The sequence below is a fragment of the Peromyscus californicus genome, unplaced genomic scaffold (assembly GCF_007827085.1).
Source record: "Peromyscus californicus insignis strain IS unplaced genomic scaffold, ASM782708v3 Scaffold_22__1_contigs__length_63687245, whole genome shotgun sequence".
Lineage (NCBI taxonomy): Eukaryota > Metazoa > Chordata > Mammalia > Rodentia > Cricetidae > Peromyscus > Peromyscus californicus.
In genome coordinates, this window is record NW_026294525.1 from 32,250,681 (window position 1) to 32,272,921 (window position 22,241).

The window sequence follows — 22,241 nt, forward strand, 5'->3', positions numbered from 1 at the left end:
CCAGCCTGCCACCCAAGGAACAACATGCCAACAGATCGGTAAGCCATGGAACACGTGGCAAAACATAGATCAATAGAAATGGGTTACTTTAAGTTATAAGATCTAGCTAGCAAAAAATCCTGCCATGTGCCATGCAATTGGTAATTAATATAAGCCTCTGAGTCGTTATTTTGTAAGTGGCTGTGGGACCTTGCAGCCAGGCAAGACTGGAGAAACCTTCCGGTTACAAGGTCAAGTGCTCAACAGTTTAGCCATGACCAGAGACTCTTGTAGGCAAACTGCGTTTCCAGGACCACACACAGTTCAGGATTGTAAACATCCAGCACTTATCTCCAAATAGAGAGGTATCTAAAGCCCAGGAGTTGTCCTCTATATTGGAGCCATGTTGGAAGAGAGGAACTTGGAAGGGATTCTGTCTATACATAGACTATCATCACGTTGCTGGACATACGAAAGGAGTCTTCTGTTTGAGTCTCACCTCTCCACCTCTCGGTAGTTTACAGTGTCATTGCATAACTTTTTATACTTGTGCTGGGAAAATGGCTTAGTGTTTAAGAGCACTCCGTGCTCTTGAAAAGGACCCAGGATCCTTTCCAAGCACCCACGCCAGCAGCTCACAACCACCTGTAACTTCAGCTCTAGGGGACCCAACTCCCTCTTCTGGCCTCCTTGGGCACCAACACACATGTGTGTATATGAGGTTCAGGGGTGCATGGGGGGGATGAATAAAATTACATTCAAAAAGATTTTCTAACAACTGTTTACAGCAATGAAAAAGATAGATTAGAATGAAAATATGCAATATGACTTTAAGGATTAAGGAAAAATAGAAAATTTTATTTTATGATTTCTTTTGACAGAAAATTTCTTCATGTTGTCAAATTGCTTTACACATTCATTCAAATAACAGTTTCAAATGTGGGTAAATATGTCTTCAGTTGCAAAATCTCAGAGACAGGCTGTGTTTTTTCCTGATAAAAGTCAAGGCCAGCAAGGAGTTCCACATCACGGACCCGGGCAACGTGGGCTTTAAACCTCTCTTCCACCCAGAGGTCTTCTGTTTTGTTTTCCTGGAAAATGAAACACAAACCTGTTTTCCACACTCCATCCCTTTTCATTAGCATAAAGATATTGTATTACTTAGGTAACAATCCTTTTGTGATTTTTTTTATTGCCATGACTCTTCATTGATACAACTAAATTTTGTTTAATCAAACAAAAATACTAAAGAATTACTAGCCACCATAAACTCATACCCACAGTGTACTTGCTGCAGTCACAAGCTTGTGTATGTGTGCATACATGGTCATGTATGTGCATGTGGAGACCAGATGCTGAGATATTGTGTTAAGTTCCAGGGATCTTCTTGCCTCCACCTTCCCAGGGTTGGGAGTGCATGTGTGCAGCACACCATTCAGGTTTTTTATGCAGGTAGTGAGGATCTGAACTCAGGTCCTCATGCTTGCCTGGAAAGCACCTTATCAACTGGGCTATTTCCCTAGCCCCTAGATGCAAATATTTTTAAAGACATGTATTTTAGGTATTGCTGCTTTGTTCCTAGGTTCAGAGCAAACATTACTAACTTACATGAGTCACCGTGAAACTAAACAGTCCTCTACCTGTTACTACAGATCAGTGTATGGTACACAGCGTTGGTTTGGGTTTTTGAACTTACACCAAGGGCACTGTAAGTGCTGTCTTCCAGTTATTTTTCATTCAAGGCCAAGTTTATAATCTATCCATCATGATGGACCCAGATCTAGATGGGTCATATTTTTAGCTGAAGTCTCTGGTATTTCTTCATCATAATTTAATGCAGCTTCTCAAAATTACAAAGCTGATATGAATGGGTATTTTCACTATTATAAATAATACTGTGATGAATAACTTGGAATGTTCTCCTTGTGTTTAAGAGCATAGATTTGAGGTTATATAAATGAAATTTTTAGATTATTGAATATGTGTAGTTATAACTCTATAAAATATTAAGCATAACATTCTTTAAAATGTTTATGTCAATTTACACTCTTGTAGGTAGTGGAAGATGATCCCCATGTCGTCATATCTTTATCCAGTTGTGAGTATGAAATAGTGGTTAATTGATTCAAGTGTCTCATAATTATAAATGTCTCACCCATATTGCTATATTCCAAATTCTAATTCCCTCTCCTTCCCACCCCCTGTGAATGTGTGTGTGCTTAACACTTCATGCTTCAAGGTGCTGGGACTTTTGTTTACATATTCTTTCATTCAGGGAAACATTAATTTAACGCCAACCTCAGTGTAGAACTTCAATGCTTGTGTCCAGAGTAAAAACTAGTTATATTACCCTAGTGAGTATCAATTATATGCAAATACAGACACACATACACAAAGACATTCAGATATAAATACTTGTTTACATGTGCAGATTCATGTTTGATATTAATTCTATAGCTCACACATCTACAGACAAGCAAAACTATCCATAAAGCACTAAAACATGTTTTAGACAGACTACTTTTGTGGCAGCCCAGATGAGATAGATGGGAGTAATAATTTTCTGGGCCCCAGGCTCTCTCCCAGGCATACTCACAGGACAGCTTTCTATGTTGGTGGGTCGGTGAGGGATGATGAAAGGCAGGACGTCTAGCCACTCAGGGCAGCTGTCGGGTGTGTAGGCATTGTTTTTACAACTTGTCAGCACCACAAAGTAGTGTGTTGGGATAGGAACATCAGTGTCGGCTACATGTCTGAAAAGACAAGTGAAGTGATTTGACATCATTACAAATGTCTTTTTTTTTTTTTCTATAGCTCTAAGGAAATGCCCAGGTGAAGACTTGCCAGAAGGAATAAGTGGAAAGCATGGATTGTATGGGAAGTGTAGTTTTATCAGTCTTCCACTTCGGTGAGCCAGAAATTTCTAGTCCAATGCTAAGTGTGATCATTCTAGCATTATAGCAAAATACCAGAATACAAGGAAAGACTACACAGAATCCTGCCATCTGTGTTTCCCAAGTCTGTTGGCCTCATCCTTCACAGGGATATCTTCTGATGAAGTAGGTGCTAAGAACAAAGGATCCCACTCCCTGTGCCTCCACTGTGTGTGTGGACGCATCTTTTCCTCGAAGACTCTCATTTAATAACTTTAACATGGAGGTGTCCACAGGGTTTACCTGGGGACAAATCCACATAACTGATGGTGCACGGGTTGCCTTTCCAGTAACAAATGAGAAGGTACATTTTAAAGTTGTGAGTGAAAAGTAAAGGTATTAGTTGAGTCCACTAGAAGAAATGTGTGAACTTGTACAGGCAGCAACCTATTACTGATTCAGAGTCAGGCTGTCTGGATTCCCATTCTGGCTTTTCCAACGTATTTGGTGAAGAATCTATTAGACAAGTTGCTTCATCTCTCTTAGCCCTGGTTTCCTCATTTCCGACTAGGGGCTAAGGGAACCTAATATCGAGTTGTTTTGTAGATAGACCAAGTCTCACTGAAGAAGTACCTCCTATGTAGTAGAGAGCTCTCAAAATACTTGTTAGAGTATTTCGACGAGAATATTTGATGTTAGCAAACGATGAGTAGACTCAACTAAACAATAAAACGCAAGTCAGATACGGTGGCACACACCTTATAACCTCAGCACTTGGGAGACAGAAGCAAGAGGATCGGGGACTCAAGTACATCCTCCGCAACATAGTGAGTTCAAGGCCAGCCTGGGTTACATTTGACCTTGTCTCAAAATCAAACAAATAAACAGCAGTGACATGAAAGAGCAGGAAACAATGCAGGGGCTGGTTCCATCCTTAGCCCAGCTTTGCTTTATCAGAAGGCATAAGTGGAAACCGGAGCTTCGCGGATCTGGGCTGGGGTGCGGCGGTTGTTTAGTTTTAACCTCCTGACATTTTGATAGGAAAAGAAGCAATGGATGGGACTTCTTTATGAAACAGTCAAGTTCTAAAGCACAATAAAGCACAGTAGCCATTCTTAATCAGTCTTAAACAGTCTATTATAATCAGGCGTGTGTACTTTGGTCCTGCTGGTTTTATAATGAAATCTATTTACATCCTCTGTTGAAAAATACTTTTGTAGATTGCCCACTGTATCTGTGAAATTTACTAAGGTAAACTTAGTCTTTATTTGATTTTTTTCCCAAATTACACTTGGTTCAAATCTATATTCATTGAACCTACACTGATTCTCTATATCTCTTTCAGAAAAATCTCATTTTGTCTTGGCTCACAGTTTATAACTTTTTCAACGAAAATTTTTACTAAACTTTCCCTGCACACTTTTGCAGTGGCTATTAGTTTAAATTTTGACTATATGATTTTTTTTGCTAAATATTTAGGAAGTTTAAGTTGAAAATTGGCAGCTATTATGTATATACTCTGTAATATTGAGATTATATAGCACCTGAAGTATTGAGATTTTCTCTTATAATACTCTATTGCTAAATCAAAAAGACAAATTACTTACTGTGTAATTTCATCTGGAGCATCAAAATGGCCATCATAATTATAATCAAATATTGGTCCACAAACTACATTCACTCCATTTCTTTCCACAGCATATTTTATAAGGAGAACCTCATGGAAGTAGTCCCACATTTCTAAAAAAATAAAAATAAAAAAAATAAAACTAAAAATAAAAAAAAGGAAAAAATGAGGTATTTTAAAATATCTGCTTCTACTGAACATGTGGAAGTATTTTCTATTATCTGTGCATTTAAATGGCATCACAGTCTACTTCAGTAACTGGCAGTGGTGATTGGATGATTGCATACATGCAGCAAAAGGAAGCAGACATGTTAATGACGATTCTTTATTGCTTTAGTTTCAGACTTGAAATTAGAGCAAAATATGCCTCCAAATTCCTTCAACCATTGTTGTCAACAACAGTCAGAACACACATGCTCTCTTATTAATCATCATTCTGGGATACATTTACATTACTTATGTGAATGTTAGTAAAATTCAGCTTTATGAATAGCTCTTAACAGTTAAGAGACAAAACCAAAAATTTTTAAATTATCAAATTCTAGCAGCAAGTCTGGTTGAAAAGGAACTACATCAAGAGTTTTGCACCCGTATTTAAACTTAACAGAATAAAATGATTCAATATCAATAACAAATTGTAGCAATAAAACATAGGTTCCATTTGGTAGTCCAAGGAGTCACTCCATTAGTTTAAGGTGAATATGTATGCACCGCCAGGCCTGCAATCCCAGCTACTCTGTGGGATTAGGAAGAAAGATAACAAGTTCAAGGGCTGACTAGACTACAAAGTGAGTTCAAGGTCAGTCTGGTCAATTGACCCTATTCCAAAATAAAGAATAACAACGGGCTGAGCATCTGGGTCCAGGTACATAGGTCAGAGCGGACTTATGGGTCAGGAAGAGTGCTTGTCCAGCACATGTGAGGCCCTGAGCCTAACGGCCAGTGTGGGACTGGGGAGGCGAAACACTTACTTTTGAATTCTTCATACATTGGAACCAAATTACTTGTAATTAAAGCATCATATTGACTCTCAGAAGTTCTTTTGATTGCTGTAAAACAAACATATATATATGCTTTAATACAGGATTTCAGCTGACTCGTTTTTTGACTTTCATGAAACCTCTTTCTACTATAACTCTCCAAATCTCTAAATCATGAATCTCTTAATCAACCATCTTTGTTCATGACTTAAAAAAAAAAAAAAAAACTAGAGTCACATACCAGGAGTCAACCCATTCCCAGAAACTGAAATTGTTGGAATTCTCATGAAAACTACATTCCCTGACAAACAGAAAAAAAAAGACTTGAGTTTTAGAAAAATCCCATTGGCTTTCATGTGACCCCAAGAGAGATCCTTTCTTTAAAAAAAAAAAACAAAGCAGTTTGTAATTCATTTGGCTGGTTAATCTCCAGTTCAAAGCTCTCGAACCCAGAGCCAAGCTGACAGGCCAGGTTCCAGCCCCAGTTCTTTGCGCTAAGAAGCAGCTGCGTTCTCTGAGAGAACCTTAGTGCAGGCATGATGCCAGAGATAATGTTTTCTTAGATGCTTGTGTCTCTTTCCAAATACCCTTCAGTTGTAAAATTAAACTTAAACCTGATGAACTCTCTAAACATCTGGGCCTGATTAGAACTAATGTGTGGTTCCCACAGAAAAATTTATTAATCTTTAAGGGAGCTTAAATCTTTAAGGAACCTCTGGCCAGCCCATGACCGCCAAAGCCTCTTAGGCAGCCCAAGCAGATCATTTGGGCAGGGAATATATGTTTAACACACACGCCACATCCAGCTGATTGAGGGCTTTCTAGCTGGTGCTCTAAAAAAGAGTCTCACTAACCAGGAGGATAGAGGAAGCCATGGACGATATTCTTGTCTGCTAAATAGAAGGAACATTTTTGGCTTTCAGAAGGAGGAACCCTGACATCAGCCCGCAGACAGTCTGGGACAGTGGGAGGAAGAGGCGATGTGTCTCCCTGTTGAAAGAGAGAAAAGGGGGGAAAAATTACACCCACAGTTGTGGCTGACCCATTGCCTTATTTGGTTTACGACTTCCCTGGGCTGTTTTTCATTTACCCTCTTCCTATTTTCTTAGTGAATCAGGTCTACGCCAGCAACGGGAATGGATGTATTCAGCTGTTTTTTTGTGTGGTTCTCTTCTGGTTAGGGGACATTGGGAGGACAAATCAAATATACCTTGGAAAAGAACATTTGCAGAATAAAGCCTGAACTGAGAGCAAAGGAATAACGGGAACTATTGCTGAAAAGAAAAAAATCTTTTTGAGGACTGAACTTTTCGGTAGGGATATGTTGTGCATGCAAATAGGAAGTGGGTTGAAAGTGTTGGGGCTGGAGTGCTGGTTCCCTAGTTAACAGCACTGGCTGCCCCTTGGTGCAGTTCCCAGCATCCACACGGCAGCTCATAACTGTCTGTAACTGCACTTCCAGGGAATTTGATACTCTCTTCTGGCCTTGTGGGCACCAGACAGACAGTTGGTGTACATCTGTACATGTAGGTAAGAATCAGCTACAGTTTTTCTAAACTGGGCAAGAAGTTCTAATCAGCCTACAAAGAGCTATATTTATCTAAACATATAACATATATATATATATATATATATATATATATACATATTATATATAACACATGTGTTAAACCATATACAATTATGACTATGTATACCAGGTTGGCCTTGAACTTGCCATATAGCCAAGGATGACTTTTAATTCTTGATCCTCATACCTCTACCTTCCAAGGGATTACAGGCATGTTCTGCCAAGTCTTATTTATATGGTGGTGGAGAGTTTAACGCCTGCTGGGCAAGCACTCTACCAACTGAACTACATCCCCGGCTTCCAAACATTCTTATTTTTCAAGTAAAGTAAGTTTGTAAAATAAATCATAAAGTAGATTTAAAAGATATAATTTCCTTTTTAATCACATTTGAAGACTAATACTGAACCTCATCCACAGGATTATTCTGCAAGTGTGATTGATGCGTGGGCTCCACATGCATGATGACAATGCGTTATGTGGTCATCACATTTGATGAATATATACTCATAAATAAGTGAAAAATATATACTATTTGTTTCCATTTTCAGAGGCCTTGATTTATTTATTCTGCCCTGTACTTGATGGACATTTTTCTGGAGAAAAAAAAAAACTTGAAATAATGCATTAAAAAGAAAATTATGCTAAGGTTGTCCTGTTTCTTATTCATTGTGTTGTGCTTATAGCAAATGTTAGCTATGTTGTCTCTCTGATACACGTGAGATCAAAGGCAGTGGTCTCTCAGGCAGAGGAGCACGTGCCAAGGGTCTAGAGCAGGAGACTGCTGAAGGGAAGGGAATTGGGGGTGGGGGGGGGGCGGGAGGCAGGGACTGGAAATGCTGGCACACAGCAGTGCTTCCCTAGGAAAGCACTTCCCGGGAACTCAGCACAGTTCTCATCTTGATTAAATATACACCTTTATCTTTGCTTTCTTCTAAAGCTCATGAAGAAACATTAATAATGAAGACACATAAGAAATTACAAGAGTCGGGCGGTGATGGAGCATGCCTTTGAGCCCAGCACTGGGGAGACAGAGCCAGGCAGATCTCTGTGAGTTCGAGGCCAGCCTGGGCTACAGAGCAAGATCCAGGACAGGCACCAAAACTACTCAGAAAAACCCTGTCTCAAACCCCAACCCCCCAAAAAAAAAGAAATTACAAGAAATGTTCAGAAGTGGTTAATGAACAAGATGAAACTTCCTTTAAAAGACAAACTGCCGGGCGGTGGTGGCCCACGCCTTTAATCCCAGCACTCGGGAGGCAGAGCCAGGCGGATCTCTGTGAGCTCGAGTCCAGCCTGGGCTACCAAGTGAGTTCCAGGAAAGGCGCAAAGTTACACAGAGAAACCCTGTCTCGAAAAACCAAAAAAAAAAAAAAAGACAAACAACTAAAAGCTAGATTTACCATATATATGACTCTGCTCTATTCCTATGTGTCTACCTAAAGGACTCTTAGCCAACATATCACCCAGAGGGTTAAATTCTATGTTTACGGCAGGATCATTCACTACAGCTGTGCAGAGGCATAGAGAAAGAAAACATGCTACATATGCGCAATGGAATTCATTCAGTCATAAACAAAATAAAGGTATGTTGTAGCAAGAAAAACAGATGTAGCAAGAGATAATTAAGCAAATCCAGGCAGTCTCTGAAAGACGATATTGTATGTTTTCTCTTATGTGTGGCTGTTAGAGTTATATAGATACATAAAACCATGTACATATATATGACAAGAAAGTAGAGGCCAAACTGTCCAGGGCAGCAGCTCTTAACCTGTGGGCCATGACCCTTTTGGTAATCGCATATCAGATATACCACATATCAGATATTTACATTGCGATTCATAACAGTAGCAAAATTACAGTTACAAAGTAGCAATGAGATGATTTTATGGTTGGGGGGGTCACCACAGCATGAAGAACTGTATTAAAGGGTTAGAGCATTAGGGAGGTTGAGAATCGCTGCTCTAAGGGGATGAAGGGACTAACAGGGATGGGGGAGACCTGAGGAAGAGGACAGAAGGAGGTGGGGGAAGAGGCTCTGTGATGTGTGTGTGTGTGTGTGTGTGTGTGTGTGTGTGTGTGTGTGTGTGTGAAAATGTCTTCATGAACACGGCACCAAGAGCAATGGCTATGTAAAGTGGAAAGATAATTAAATGTGGCAAAGAGAAAAGATATACAGAAGCTAGAAAGCATGTAAACAGTACGCAGACAGAGGGGGCGAGTGGAAAATGAAAGCCGACAACCTACGCTTTGGGGAAGCACCAAACAACAGCAAGAACGCAGAAGGGTAGAGCTTGATGTCTCCCCAAAACAGAGGACTGTGTAGGCCTGACTGAAAGCAAGAGGGGAGCTTAAACATATGTGAAGAGAGGGGACAAATAGAACACTTACCTTCTGGGGAGCCTAGACTACAGATAGCCATAGTACAGGGCATGGAGCAGACATACCTAATATTGACAAGAAGAAGATGAAACTCTGCTTGAGTGACAGACCCCACCCCCAATCCCATGACCCCACGTAGACTGTAGATCGTATACACCACCGGTGGTTTGGATTAGAAATGCCCTTTCTTGGGGAAACAAATTAGTCTGATAATAAAACTTAATATTTATAGTTAAAGTACATGGCAAGATGGCCGCTCCTCTTTTTAATCAAACTATGGAATCCTGTTAAGTCAGAAAGCACCAACCACATAGTTCCGTGCCTCATACCTAAAAAGTGAGCGGACAGCCAAGGAAGGTCCAAATGATATTTGGTGAGGGGAGAGAAAGAGGAATCAAAGAGATAATATAGAAAGCAGAAGAAAACCCTGAGATAGGTATGGGGATATATAGCATCTATATGCTACAAAAAAACATAGGAAGTAAAAACGATATGTAGAAAAAATAGAAAGCAAAAATAGTATGCTCTAGAGGATGATGTTGAAGATATATCTCAAAAAGTAAAATAAAGACAAATAGGTGAGGAAAAGTAGGGAACTGCAACATTGGCCCATTAATATAATATCCTATAAGTTTATAAAGAAAAAATTCAAAGATTCAAAAGCCTGCTAAACCACCCATTAAGTATAAAGCCAGAATAAAAACATTTTGAGAGCCAGGCGGTGGTGGCGCACGCCTTTAATCCCAGCACTCAGGGCGCAGAGACCAGCAGATCTCTGTGAGTTCGAGGTCAGCCTAGTCTACAAAGTGAGATCCAGGACAGGCACCAAAACTACAGAGAAACCCTGTCTCGAAAAACAAAAACAAACAAAAAAACAAACAACAACAACAACAACAAAAAAACATTTTGAGATCTGCATAGTCCCCAAAATGGATCAGCTTGGGCTAGGGCTGTATTATAATACATTCAGTTGTGGAGTGCTTGTCTAGTGCACATGAGGCCCTGGGTTCGGTTCCCATCACCTCCCCAAACTGGATGTGCTAGCACATGCCTGCAATCTCAGCATTCAGGAGGTGAAGACAGACAAGAAGGACAAGAATTCTGAGCTACATGAGACCCACTGTCAAAAAAAGGGGTGCCTTTTCTTCTTCCTGTCTAAGAAAGCAGAAAGAAGCAGACCAAGAAACAGGAAGATGTTTGGCTAAACGTAATAGATTAACAATAACCTTTTTTTTTTAACCCTACTTTAAGATACAGGGTCCAGAAAACTCATTTAATTTGCACTGTTTCAAAAGCATATGAAAATGTTCCGAATGACTAGTTCCTTCACTTGGCTATGTCATGAACTAGGACAACCTCGATGCCTGAACCAGTCAGCTCCATAAACACCTGGGACATCGTGAGATTTTTAAATAGATTACATTTCATGATTTTATCCTAACATCTCCCATGGTTACTAGGATTTTTTTTCTTGAATTTAGCTATTAGAATGTAATTGCCTACAGTTGCAATCATGAAAATGTTTAGGAGGGAAGGCTATCGTGATACAGAAAGAGACTGTAGCTTAAAAATTGTGCACCAGCAATTCGGTCAGCCCAACTGTTCACAGTATTATGAAAGTGGAATTCACACTGGACTGAGGGGAAATGGATCATGATGGCTGAAGCTCGAAAGTATTAAAACATTGTCACACACTTTCTGCTAACTGAAAATTTTCAGACTTATTTTTCATATATCAAACCTGAACCCACGAAGGGCCGCACATTAAGACTAGGAACAACAGGACACAGCCTGGTTTCTGAAGGTAGGATGAGGCAAGAGACAGCCCAGTCCTGGAAAGATGCAGAGAAGCTCTGTCATGTCCTCCCGCCCTGTCCTAGGAAAAGCGATGGTGATGAGCCCCTCCTACCACTCACCATCTCCACCCCACCCCGACCCAGCACTCCTGCAAAGCTTCGACCCCACATCTTTCCAGAGACCCCGAGATTTCTGAACCCCAAAGAAAGGCAGGAAAAACAATAAGGAAAATGTTGTCAGAGACGCGAAGAAAACATAGACTTCCCACCTCTCAAAATCCTTCAAGAACAGTGAAAATGAGGCACGGACAACAAAGAGATGCTTTTCTTTCCATTCTGGTGTGGGGACCAAACAGATCTTGATCAGCAAGAAAAAAATAACTCCATTAAAGTGATAGATGCCCCTATCCGTGGGCTGCCCACAAAAGCCGTAGTGTTGTAGAATATTATTTTAAGATGTGTTAACACTTGTTTATTCCGTGGAGTATTTGTTTAACGATGCAAAGATGTATTGCATTCTTTTACGTTGCATTTGTGTAGCTCTGTGAAGCTTTGTTACTTTTGCCTGTCTAAAACACCTAATTGATCTAATAAAAAGCTGAATAGCAAGGCAGGAAAAAGGATAGGCGGGGCTGGCAGGCAGAGAGGATAATAGGAGGGGAAATCTGGGAGGAAAAGACTGAGAAGCCAGAAAAGAAGGAGAGGAGGACTCTAGGGGCCAGCCACCCAGCAACACAGCAAGCCATGGAGCAAGAAGTAAAGAAAGGTATGTAGGATAAAGATAAAAGCCAAGAGGCAAAAGGCAAATGGAATAATTTAAGTTAAGAAAAGCTGGCTAGGCCGGGCGGTGGTGGCACATGCCTTTAATCCCAGCACTCGGGGAGGCAGAGCCCGGTGGATCTCTATGAGTGAGTTCCAGGAAAGGCTCCAAAGCTACACAGAGAAACCTTGTCTCGAAAAACCAAAAAAAGAAAAAGAAAAAGAAAGAAAGAAGGCCGGGCGGTGGTGGCGCACGCCTTTAATCCCAGCACTCGGGAGGCAGAGCCAGGCGGATCTCTGTGAGTTCGAGGCCAGCCTGGGCTACCAAGTGAGTCCCAGGAAAGGCGCAAAGCTACACAGAGAAACCCTGTCTCGAAAAACCAAAAAAAAAAGAAAGAAAAGCTGGCTAGAAATAAGCCAAGCTAAGGCCAGGCATTTATAAGTAAGAATGTGCCTTGTGTGTGATATTTGGGAGCTGGGTAGCAAACCCCTCAAAGAGTCAAAGAGTAATAAAACAACCAGCTACACTATAGTGTGTCTTGTGGTAAAGTCAACAATTGCACACAGCTGTTGATTATTGACCCGACTGTATAATTTCTTTTTCTATAGAAAAATGACTAGAAGTTCAAAAAAAAAAATGTGTGGGACATGTATTGTCCTTGGTTATTTAAAAACTTACAAAGAATAGCCAGAGAAACCCTGTCTCAAAAAATAAAAATAAAAAACCTTACAAACATGATTAGGTCATAATTTACAGGACCCAAGGGCCTTTTTAATAGTTCCCACTCAGAGGCAGCGAATTGGTTCAGCAGCAGGGACTTGCAGCAAGTGTAAAGCCCTGAGCTCGGATCCCCAGAATCCACACACAGCCCAGCACTCTAGTGCATGTCTGCAATCCCAGAGCTCCTGCAGCAAGATGGGTGGAGGCAGGAGAGACTCTGCAAGCTTCAGGTCCAGCTATCCTCACTTCCTCAGCCACGGACAGCAGTGGCTCTGTCTCAAAAAAGGCAGAAGGTGAGGACCAATACCAAAGACCCCCACATGTGCATCTACACTTACATATCTGAATATACAGACAACACACACACACACACACACACACACACACACACACGCACGCACGCACGCACGCACGCACGCACGCACGCATGCATAGAAAGATAGAGAGATTTTAAAACTTCCCAATGGTGTGGGAGATGTATATATACACTATGTAATGTATGTGTGTGTGTGTGTATATATATATATGTATATTATATATGTATATATAGAATATATGTATATTATAGAATGATAGGTATTTTTCACTATTAACTTTTTAATCAATAAAAGTTTCAATTTCATACTAAATTAATGGAGTATCTCCTTTAAACAACCACCACAATTCTTGCTTTATTTTCATTATTTTTTATCTAGTTAGACAAATAACTCAGACTTTCCTACTGAGTAGGCCCAGAAGCAAACCCAAGAAAACCCTGACCAGATTTCATGCTTCCAGAAGCTGTTGTGGGAGGACCATGATTTCAAGTCACAGTTCCTCCCCCGGAACTCCTCTGCGATAACAACCAGAATGACAACACCCACCAAAACCACAGAAAAACAAAGACGCCGTAAAACTGAAAGACAAAGCGATTGTACCCGTGCTCCAGAAACGCTTATTTAAAGCCTGATTTCTCAGATGCAGAGCTGATCTACGACATTTTATGTGAAGATCCAAACATCCTTCTGTGTAATTTTCTTGAACCACAACACACAGGCAGAGTAATTTCTGAATTAGAAAGCAGAAAATTGCTAGAAGCCCATCCTGTCACGTGTAGCGGGAAATACACGATCACTTTTGTGGGCTCAGAGAATGCACAGGGTCTTTTGGTAATGACGTTAATTTAGCCTGAACCCAGTTACAATCTCTCTGCCTTTGAAATCCTCAACTGCTCTAGTAAATTCAGGAATGCCAGACAACAAGGAGAAGCACCAAAAACATAAACATCCCCTTAACTCCAAGCAAGCCCTGCCTGCCTAGACTTTTCATGGTCAGGGACTGGACAAGGAAACTGACCTTGAACATGCTGTCGCTCTCAAAAACAAACACAAACTAGAGATTATTTTAAAGCAAGCTGAAAACACACACACAAACACCTGAATAGTGTGCCTATTAAGAGAGTAACAGGGCTACCAGCCTACATAGGAACTCAGGTAACTGTAAAATATTTACCCACCTTGGGAAACAAACATTAGCACCCTGTTAGTAATGGCCACAGCTGAATCACTGTTGGCTGTGAAGCTGACTTTCAGGACCCAGACAGCTTTAATTGGTAGGAGAAAAACATGCTTATTTTTCTGCAAATGTCCCTAACTGGACCAAGAAGAGGAGATAAACTAGATGCAGCCAATTACTTCCTGTCTAGAAAGGAAGTGGTGCCCTTAGCAAGACCAGTAATAGCTAGAGTTTGTCATAAACTTTTTGGCTCATAAATACTATGGTTTTTCTACACACACACACACACACACACACACACACACACACACACACACACACACACGGTTTTCTGGTTATTTATTCACCCTTCTGCTTGGTGGTATAGCTTTGTCCTTACAATGTTGAGACTAATTCGCCCAATACACACCATTCAGTTAGCAGTGCCCATACAGTGCTATTGTCCTGTAGACTTGAAATAAAACCCTTCCCTCCACTAAAGAAGTTCATGGATAGATTTCGGGCAGACTTTGCTTTCATCTACAGTTCCCTGATTGCAAATGAGATTGAATCACTGGAATCATTTTTTACTGTGCATTTACTAAGCTGTTTGCCTTTCTCTTGTTTATGTAGAGGGCTTGGTTATCTGTCTTAGACCCTAATTACTATTCATGATATTCATTACTTGTTTCTATATCCAATGCAAATGTACTGTCCCGTCTATGATTTTTCCTTTCTATACACATTAACACGAATATAGTCTAATTCAATTCCCTTTTTAATTTTGTTAGTATTATTCCCAAAATCCCCAAGGTCATAAAAATGTAAATGAAAAAATATGGATTTGCTATTCTCATTAGGCCTATAAGTCAGTCAGCAAGTTAAGTTTGTGTAGAGCATGAGGCAGGAATCTAATATTTTCTTCATGATGGGTACCCAACCATCCCAGCACCATTTAGAGGATCAGGAGTTTGCCAGATAGTGGAGAGGGTGCTGCAAGCCACAGAAATATACACAGTAGGATTTCAGCTGATTATGACAAAGCTAATACCAGGAAGAAGCCAAGGGCCTTCCAGAGGTCAAGCTAAGATTCAAGAAGCCTTGGTGATATTTAGCTTTTGATTATCAGCCGTTTCCTGCTATGAGTTTCTTGTGTGCTACTGTGGCTTTCCCATCATTTATTGGGCACCATTTCCCCTCTACTAAAGGAATATTTAGATAACCTTGTGCGCTGACAGCTATGCACAGCCAGAACCCCAGTTCAAGTCTCCCTGTAATTATCATCATTAGCAGCATCCGGCCAGGACCATCCCCAGAAGGAAGAAAGTACCTTATCAGAGATACCTCTGTACTCTCTAAGAACAGACTTAAGCATCCAGGTTACCTGTTTGAGAAGGCCTGGTGGATGTGCCAATTAAGCTTAACTACCTCCTTTCCCAAATCTTACCTCTAGTTCCAGATCTCCCTTTAACTATGACCAGAGGCATCTAGCTGTACACAGGCTGCCTAGCAACTGAGCACACCTTCCCCCACCCTGCAGAAAAAAACAGCAGATAGCTTGGACAGATAGGAGCCACAGGAAAAAAGAAGGCAGTTTTATTTTCTCCCATTGACCCAGCAACTTATAGATTCTATTTTTTTGTTTTGTTTTTGGGTTTGTTTGTTTTGTTTTGTTTTTTGAGACAGGGTTTCTCTGTGGAGCTTTGCGCCTTTTCTGGAACTCACTCTGTAGCCCAGGCTGACCTCGAACTCACAGAGATCTGACTGCCTCTGCCTCCTGAGTGCTGGGATTAAAGGCATGCACCAGCAACTTATAGATTCTTAACATTTTTTACCAATCATGCTTAAGGTTATAGTTGAGCACATAAGATCCCTCTTCTTAGATATTACCCAAATTTAGTCTTTAGTTAATTCATTTCCCCATTAATCACTTCCCTTTTGGGCTGCAAATGATAATTAACAATTACTGCCTCTCTATGTGATTCTTATCACCCCTCCATTTGACCCTGGAAGCCTGAATTTACACTGCTAAGGGAATACTGCTTCTAAGTGTATACATACTGGGACTCTCAGGGTACAGGGAGATGGAGAAGAGAAAAGAGAATGGAAGAACTAGATGGGTAAGAACTTGAGAGGAACAAACTGAGACAGGGAAGAACTAGATTGAAGGCTAGAAGAGAGGACTAGAGGAACGAGATGGAAGATGAGGAAGAGCCAGATGGGGAAGAACAAGATGAGGAAGAAACAGATGAGAGAGAAGGAGATGGGAGAGGAGATGATATGGGAAAGAACAAGATGGATGAGAACCTAGAAGGGGCAGAACTAAGATGAAGGAATTAAGATAGAACCTAGAGGGGACTGCAGATAAGTATAGAGAGAAATCAGGCAAGAAAGGAGCTACAAATGAGAGCAGAATAGAAGCTGTGTAGAGAGAGAACTGACACAGAATAGTAAAGTATATTGACTAAGGAGTTTCATGTACATAGATTCATTTCTTTTCACCAAAGATTAATTATCAGCTGGTTGTAGATTCTTCCCAGACCCTGGGAGGGGACTATCAAGGGGCTGGACCCCCATAGCCCCCAATAAGAGGGAAAGGGATTTACATCAGCAGGTTCTCAACTTCAGGCTAAAGAGACCTGTGACGCAATGCATACATACATATAATATTCTAGAACGCTAGACCACTCAAGGGAGGATTGGATAGCATTTACATTGTGCCTTTCACAGCTCACAGCACATAGGAAAATGCTTATTAAATAATCAAAGAGACAAGAGCCTTGTGTAAGTCACTATCACCTCTAAGGTACACTGGCCGCCTACTCCAGGAAGTAGGCAGGCAAGATAGCATGATCCTCCTTTTGCTTCTGTTTGAAATGTCCTTGTCTCCCTCCTTACCACTTAGCAAACTGGCCTACATTGTTACTTCTAATTTCTCCAGGCAAACCCAATGTCTTCCTTCTCTGTACCCACACACCACCTATAGGGCCTTTAGGTCATCACTGCAGCCTTTCCTTGCAAGTGACAGGAGTCTGTACTCAGCAAAACTGAATTCAGCCCTTACAGAGTTCAGAGTTAGAATCTTAACACTGCAGGCTGACGGCGGGGCTAAAAGCTTACCGGCTTGGGAACTGTGTATGAGCTCCACATGGGCATCTTGATGGCTTTTCCAAATCCACTGATGTATCCCCTGTGGTAGAGGAGACAATGCTCTTTGCTCTCCTGGGTCACCCTGGGCCTTCCAAATGGCAAATTTACTTTCACTGTTTCTGCGACTGAAATAAAAATGACATAGAACTTTCTTGACATCAGCAAAACGGCACACAGTAGCTACCTACCATTCTCTGGTGGTGGGTTCTATGTCAGGTCATTGGATTAGTATTTTGCAGCAGTCCTGAGATAGATTGTTATCTCATTACACCCACCACAAAAGTCAAGTTCAGACACGTCACTGGGCCACCCCAGGGGCTCAGCAAAGACCTGAAGCCTTCCTTCCTTACCTCCCCATCATTGAAGAGCTCACAAGCTACAGCCTAAGAGAATTGTTAGAGAGATTCATTATCCACCTTCTGCTGTGTGAGGTTAGGATGAGGAAGCAGGGCCTGGGCTGACATGGAATCTGCTGGCACCTTTGCTTTAAACTCAGTTTCCAGAACTCAGTGACGCGAACTTCTGTTGTTACGTCACCTTGTTTACAGTGTTTTAACATCCTGAAGAGCTGATGAGAGTTTCTTCAATATTTATTTATTTATGTATTTATTTATTTATTTATTTATTTATTTATGTGTTTGTCCTTAATGTGTTGCTATAAACTCAACTGCAAAAACTTAATAATATCTAGAAAAATTTTATTTGAACTGCACATATATGAATTTTTTTCTTATCATTCACCCCCAGATAATATACCACAATAACTATTCTCATAGCCTTGATCTCATTATTGGATATTATAAGTAATTCAAAAATGGTTTAAAGTTCATGCAGGGATATGCAGAAGTGACATGCACATACTACACCATCTTCTATAAGGGCTTCAGCATCCTCAGATCCAGGGTATCCACAAGGGGTCCAAGAACAACCCTCCATAGATATTAGGGATGACGGTACCCCTATTTTGTAGCTGATGCAACTGAGCTACTGTGACTTTAATACTTACAAAATAATACATCATGGTAATACTAATGCAAAAGACACTTGTAAATTCTCTCCATGGACTGAAAAAAAAAAAACCTTACAACTACATAAGGTTGTTACAACTACTGTCGATGAAGACACAGAGGCTAGACAGGAAGGCTCCAAAGAACAGGTTCAAACTCAGCATTTCCATTTGTTCATAGCTTAGAAAGGGAATGAAAGACGTGGATGAAGCATTTTAAGGGTGTTCCTGGGAACCCTGTAGCTCCAGGCTGGCTACTCTGTTCCTAGAGGTCTATGTCTGTTTGCCTGCTCCTCTTGTATATTGTCCATACAATCTACATTCAAAGGTCTTTGTGAGTTCAGTTTGGAAAATCGTCCAAGGGCAGTGTTGTGAATTGTTAGCTCTAGGTATCTACTGACTTACTGTCTCCTTCGGTGAGATTGAGCATTTGATTAGCTTGTTCTAGCTGAACATTCTGCAAGATGAGAGAGAGAAGGGAAAACATAAGTCAGAGTTTGAAAGAATGACCAAGAATATTTCTGCAAGCAATGGTACAAAATGTTTTACTACTGAACAATGGACCCAGACTAATCTGTGATTAAATTCCAGTTATGTCGCTGCTTAGAAACATAGAAGTATTTCTGCCTCACTGTGTGTGTGTGTGTTTGCAAAGATATTGTTAATGGGGAAAAGCATCCTGATACCAGCTGGAATTAAGTCGGGATGGCTGTGTCCAGATGCTTCTCAAACTTGGGTGTGAATACAGATGCCTGAAGAACTTGTTAAAGTTCAGATTCCGATTCAACAAGCCTGGGGGATGGCCTGAGTTCCCACATGTCTTTCCGACTTAGAAGAGATGGTAAGCTAGTTCTGAGGCCACATTTTGAACAACAAAAGGTATTCTTTCCAGAGGGAGATTCTGGGGTTACAGTCAGATAGGACTGCAAAATTTTGAATAGTAGTATATCTAACTTCTCTTGGGCCCCTTTTATCTCTAAAATATGGAACTGATTACCTATTTTATATTATTAATGATTTTTTTCATGGCAGTTCCATTGAAGCTGTCTGGAACAGAAAGCTGGAAATCACCATCTGAAGATAAATACACAGAAAAGAACTCTACACCCCTCCTAGGATCTTTTCCTACAGACTTACCATTTTTGAGAAATTTTACTGGACTTCTATCCTTCAGAGTCTTCACGCATAGCAATGAGGAACAGTTCCTACCTATACCACTTACATTTTAAGTTACTCTTCTGATTCTTGTCCTTGGCTCTCCTCCTCGTAGTGAAACTTTACCTTATCAACAGTCTCCTGGGATCTGAAGCCTTACTTCTGGACTCAGCCCAGAGCTTAATCTATTAAAAAGACCTTTTCTGTATATATTGCCAGTTTTCCAGTGTTCAACTGCCTCCTGACAGATTCTGCACTACTGTTCAGAAAATGCCACACAGCACACACACACTACTGAGTGTGTCTAAAGCCAGATTATAATCCCTTTTCCCTCTGTTCTAAATAGCTAAGGACACCATCTGATTCTTAAGCTGTAAGAAAATGGCTTAAAAGAGAACTCAGAGTGCCATGATTACTATGTTGAATGTCTAAGGTGAGTTCACATGCAGTAAAATGAACAATTCCTTTCCAAATAATGCTGTCCAGTTCACAGAAAGTACTCACATACTTAACCTTATAGCATACGCACTATAATATCTCACTTCCAGATACAGGTCAGAGAAACAAGAGGTATTTACTCAATAAGCATCCAAGTCAGAATGTAAACCTGATGACTCTTTACATTCTTGTAAAGACATGAAGCTGTTACTTACAGAGTTCAGCTCAGGACATGAGCAGTTCAGTGTGTCTGTAGGCAATGGAGTGGTAAAGCCACAGCTGGAAGGTGTTGACAATTCCCCTGCATGAGATGGCTCATAAAAGGGTGCCTTCAGAAGATGGTTTAGACTACCATGTGTACCATTGTTTGGTGCTGGTTGAATGTGTAGGAGATCTGTTATTTTTAAAAAATAACAATCAGTTCAAATTAGCTTGGACATGGAAGGCAACAACTCCTATGTGGGGTATTGGGGGTGGGGGAGAGTCACCCAGAGTTTAATGCCTGTTATAAAGCCTGCTGCAATGTGGCTATATTTTGCAGATATGACTTAGTTTCATGACTTCCATCCCTAAAGTCTCCAGCCTCTTGCCTGTCTATACTGGGACACTCCCTATGATGAACCACAGCAACTTCCATGAATTATCACTCTAGAGAAAATCTGCTTTGTTTAAATGATCTCTTTGCTCCTTAAACATACCATGACTGTGGAGTATATAAAGCTATACGCATTGTTGTTTATTTGTTTGTTGTTTTTGTTGTTATTATTGAGACAGAATCACCGTGTAGCCCTGGCTGACTTGGAACTGGCTGTGTAGACCAGGCTGGCTTGGAACTCCAGAGATTCACCTGCCTCTGCCTCCCTAGTGCTGGGATTAGAGGTATGTGCCACCATGCTTGACAAAAACTATGTTCTTGGGGCTCAGTGGTTAGAAGCGTTGGCTGCTGTTAGAGAAGACCCTTGTTTAACTTCCAGCATCGATCTGGCAGCTCCCAGCTGCCTGTGACTCCACTTCCAGGGGACCCAACACCCTCTGGCTTCTGCAGGTATCTGTACCTACACAGTGCACAAAAATTCATGTAGGCACACATATATACATATAAAGAAATTTAATAAACTTTAAAAAACTATACTATTAATAAAAATACATTTCTGGAAAGTTAATTGAAAAATCTTACAGTCTATTTATGTAATTATATAAAAATTCTCTAAGGATGAATATTTGTTTTTAAAACTTGAATTACAGGCCAGTGGGATGGCTCAGTAGGTAAAGGCAGTTGCTGCCAAGCAACTTGAGTTTGATCCCCAGGACCCACATAATTCCTGTAAGTTGTCCCTTGACTTCCACAGGTGCTCTGTGGCACACACACACACACACACACACCACCACCACCACCACCACCACCACCACCACACACTTAGTGTAATAAAAAAAATTAAACCTGCAAAATTTGTTCTTTATTTAGAGAACTTTTTCTATTTTTCCATTAAAAAACATATCAAATATTTTACAGGCATCATCATTTTAGAAGCTCTGAATGATAACAGGGTCATTTGAGACTAGGCCTAACTAACCCTTTTTGCTGGAGAGGCTCTTTCTCAGGTCTAGTTAACTGTCTTTGGTGAGACAGATAAAGGCTAGCCACTTTCCCCCGAGGTACCAGGCAGGTATTAATATTGTCAAAATTGTTAAAAATCTATTAAAGATCACTATTGGTGTTGATAATAAATTCTTCATTTTCCTCTAAATGAACAGAGACATTGGGGAAGGGGTAATACAGCTCCCTGGTTAGCAGCCTTTGGATTGTCTCTCGCTGTCCTTCCTGCCTTGAGTGAAAGGACACCAGGACGCCATCTGACAGCCAGCACGAATGCTTTCGTGCTAACACCAGTTATCTCAAACACTTCACAGATGCCTTCCTGCCAAAGACTGTCACTGACGTCCTCAGCTCCTGAAGGCAGAGCTGCAGCCAAGTTTCAAATACGTCCTAATGAACTTCGTTTGGTCAGAATCCACTCTGAACTGTAGTTGATTCTGCAGCCATTCCCCCAGGATCAGAGAGAGCCACTCCCCCCGCTTCTGCCCCCTCCCCCCCCGCCCCCCCCCATCTAGCTGTGACCAGGACTACAATTGGTAAGAAGCATAAGCCTCAAAAACTGCGATTGGTGCTGGGAGGCAAAGGTGTGATTGGCCCAAACAAAGGGCTGTGATTGGTCCAAACAGGCTTCAGGTCACTCTGTGAGTGGGCTGGAAGGTAATCTCCAGCACCGTCTTCCCTGATGCTACAGTATCAGGCCCCCAAAAAGGCTTGTCTTGCATGAGTGGTCCTTTTGG

At 41.0% G+C, this 22,241-nt stretch overlaps 1 protein-coding gene across 1 annotated transcript in view; it reads right to left on the reverse strand.

Moving 5' to 3' along the window:
* Window positions 1-899: 899 nt before the first annotated feature.
* Enpp3 (ectonucleotide pyrophosphatase/phosphodiesterase 3) overlaps window positions 900-22,241 on the reverse strand; it is a 79,326-nt gene continuing 57,984 nt past the window's right edge. The window contains exons 18-25 of the mRNA XM_052750635.1: window positions 20,123-20,301; window positions 18,720-18,771; window positions 17,279-17,433; window positions 6,314-6,449; window positions 5,451-5,528; window positions 4,460-4,592; window positions 2,576-2,732; window positions 900-1,070 (exon numbers count right to left, since the gene is read on the reverse strand). Of these exons, the coding sequence (XP_052606595.1) occupies window positions 900-1,070; window positions 2,576-2,732; window positions 4,460-4,592; window positions 5,451-5,528; window positions 6,314-6,449; window positions 17,279-17,433; window positions 18,720-18,771; window positions 20,123-20,301 (1,061 nt within the window). The remainder of the gene's footprint in view (window positions 1,071-2,575; window positions 2,733-4,459; window positions 4,593-5,450; window positions 5,529-6,313; window positions 6,450-17,278; window positions 17,434-18,719; window positions 18,772-20,122; window positions 20,302-22,241) is intronic.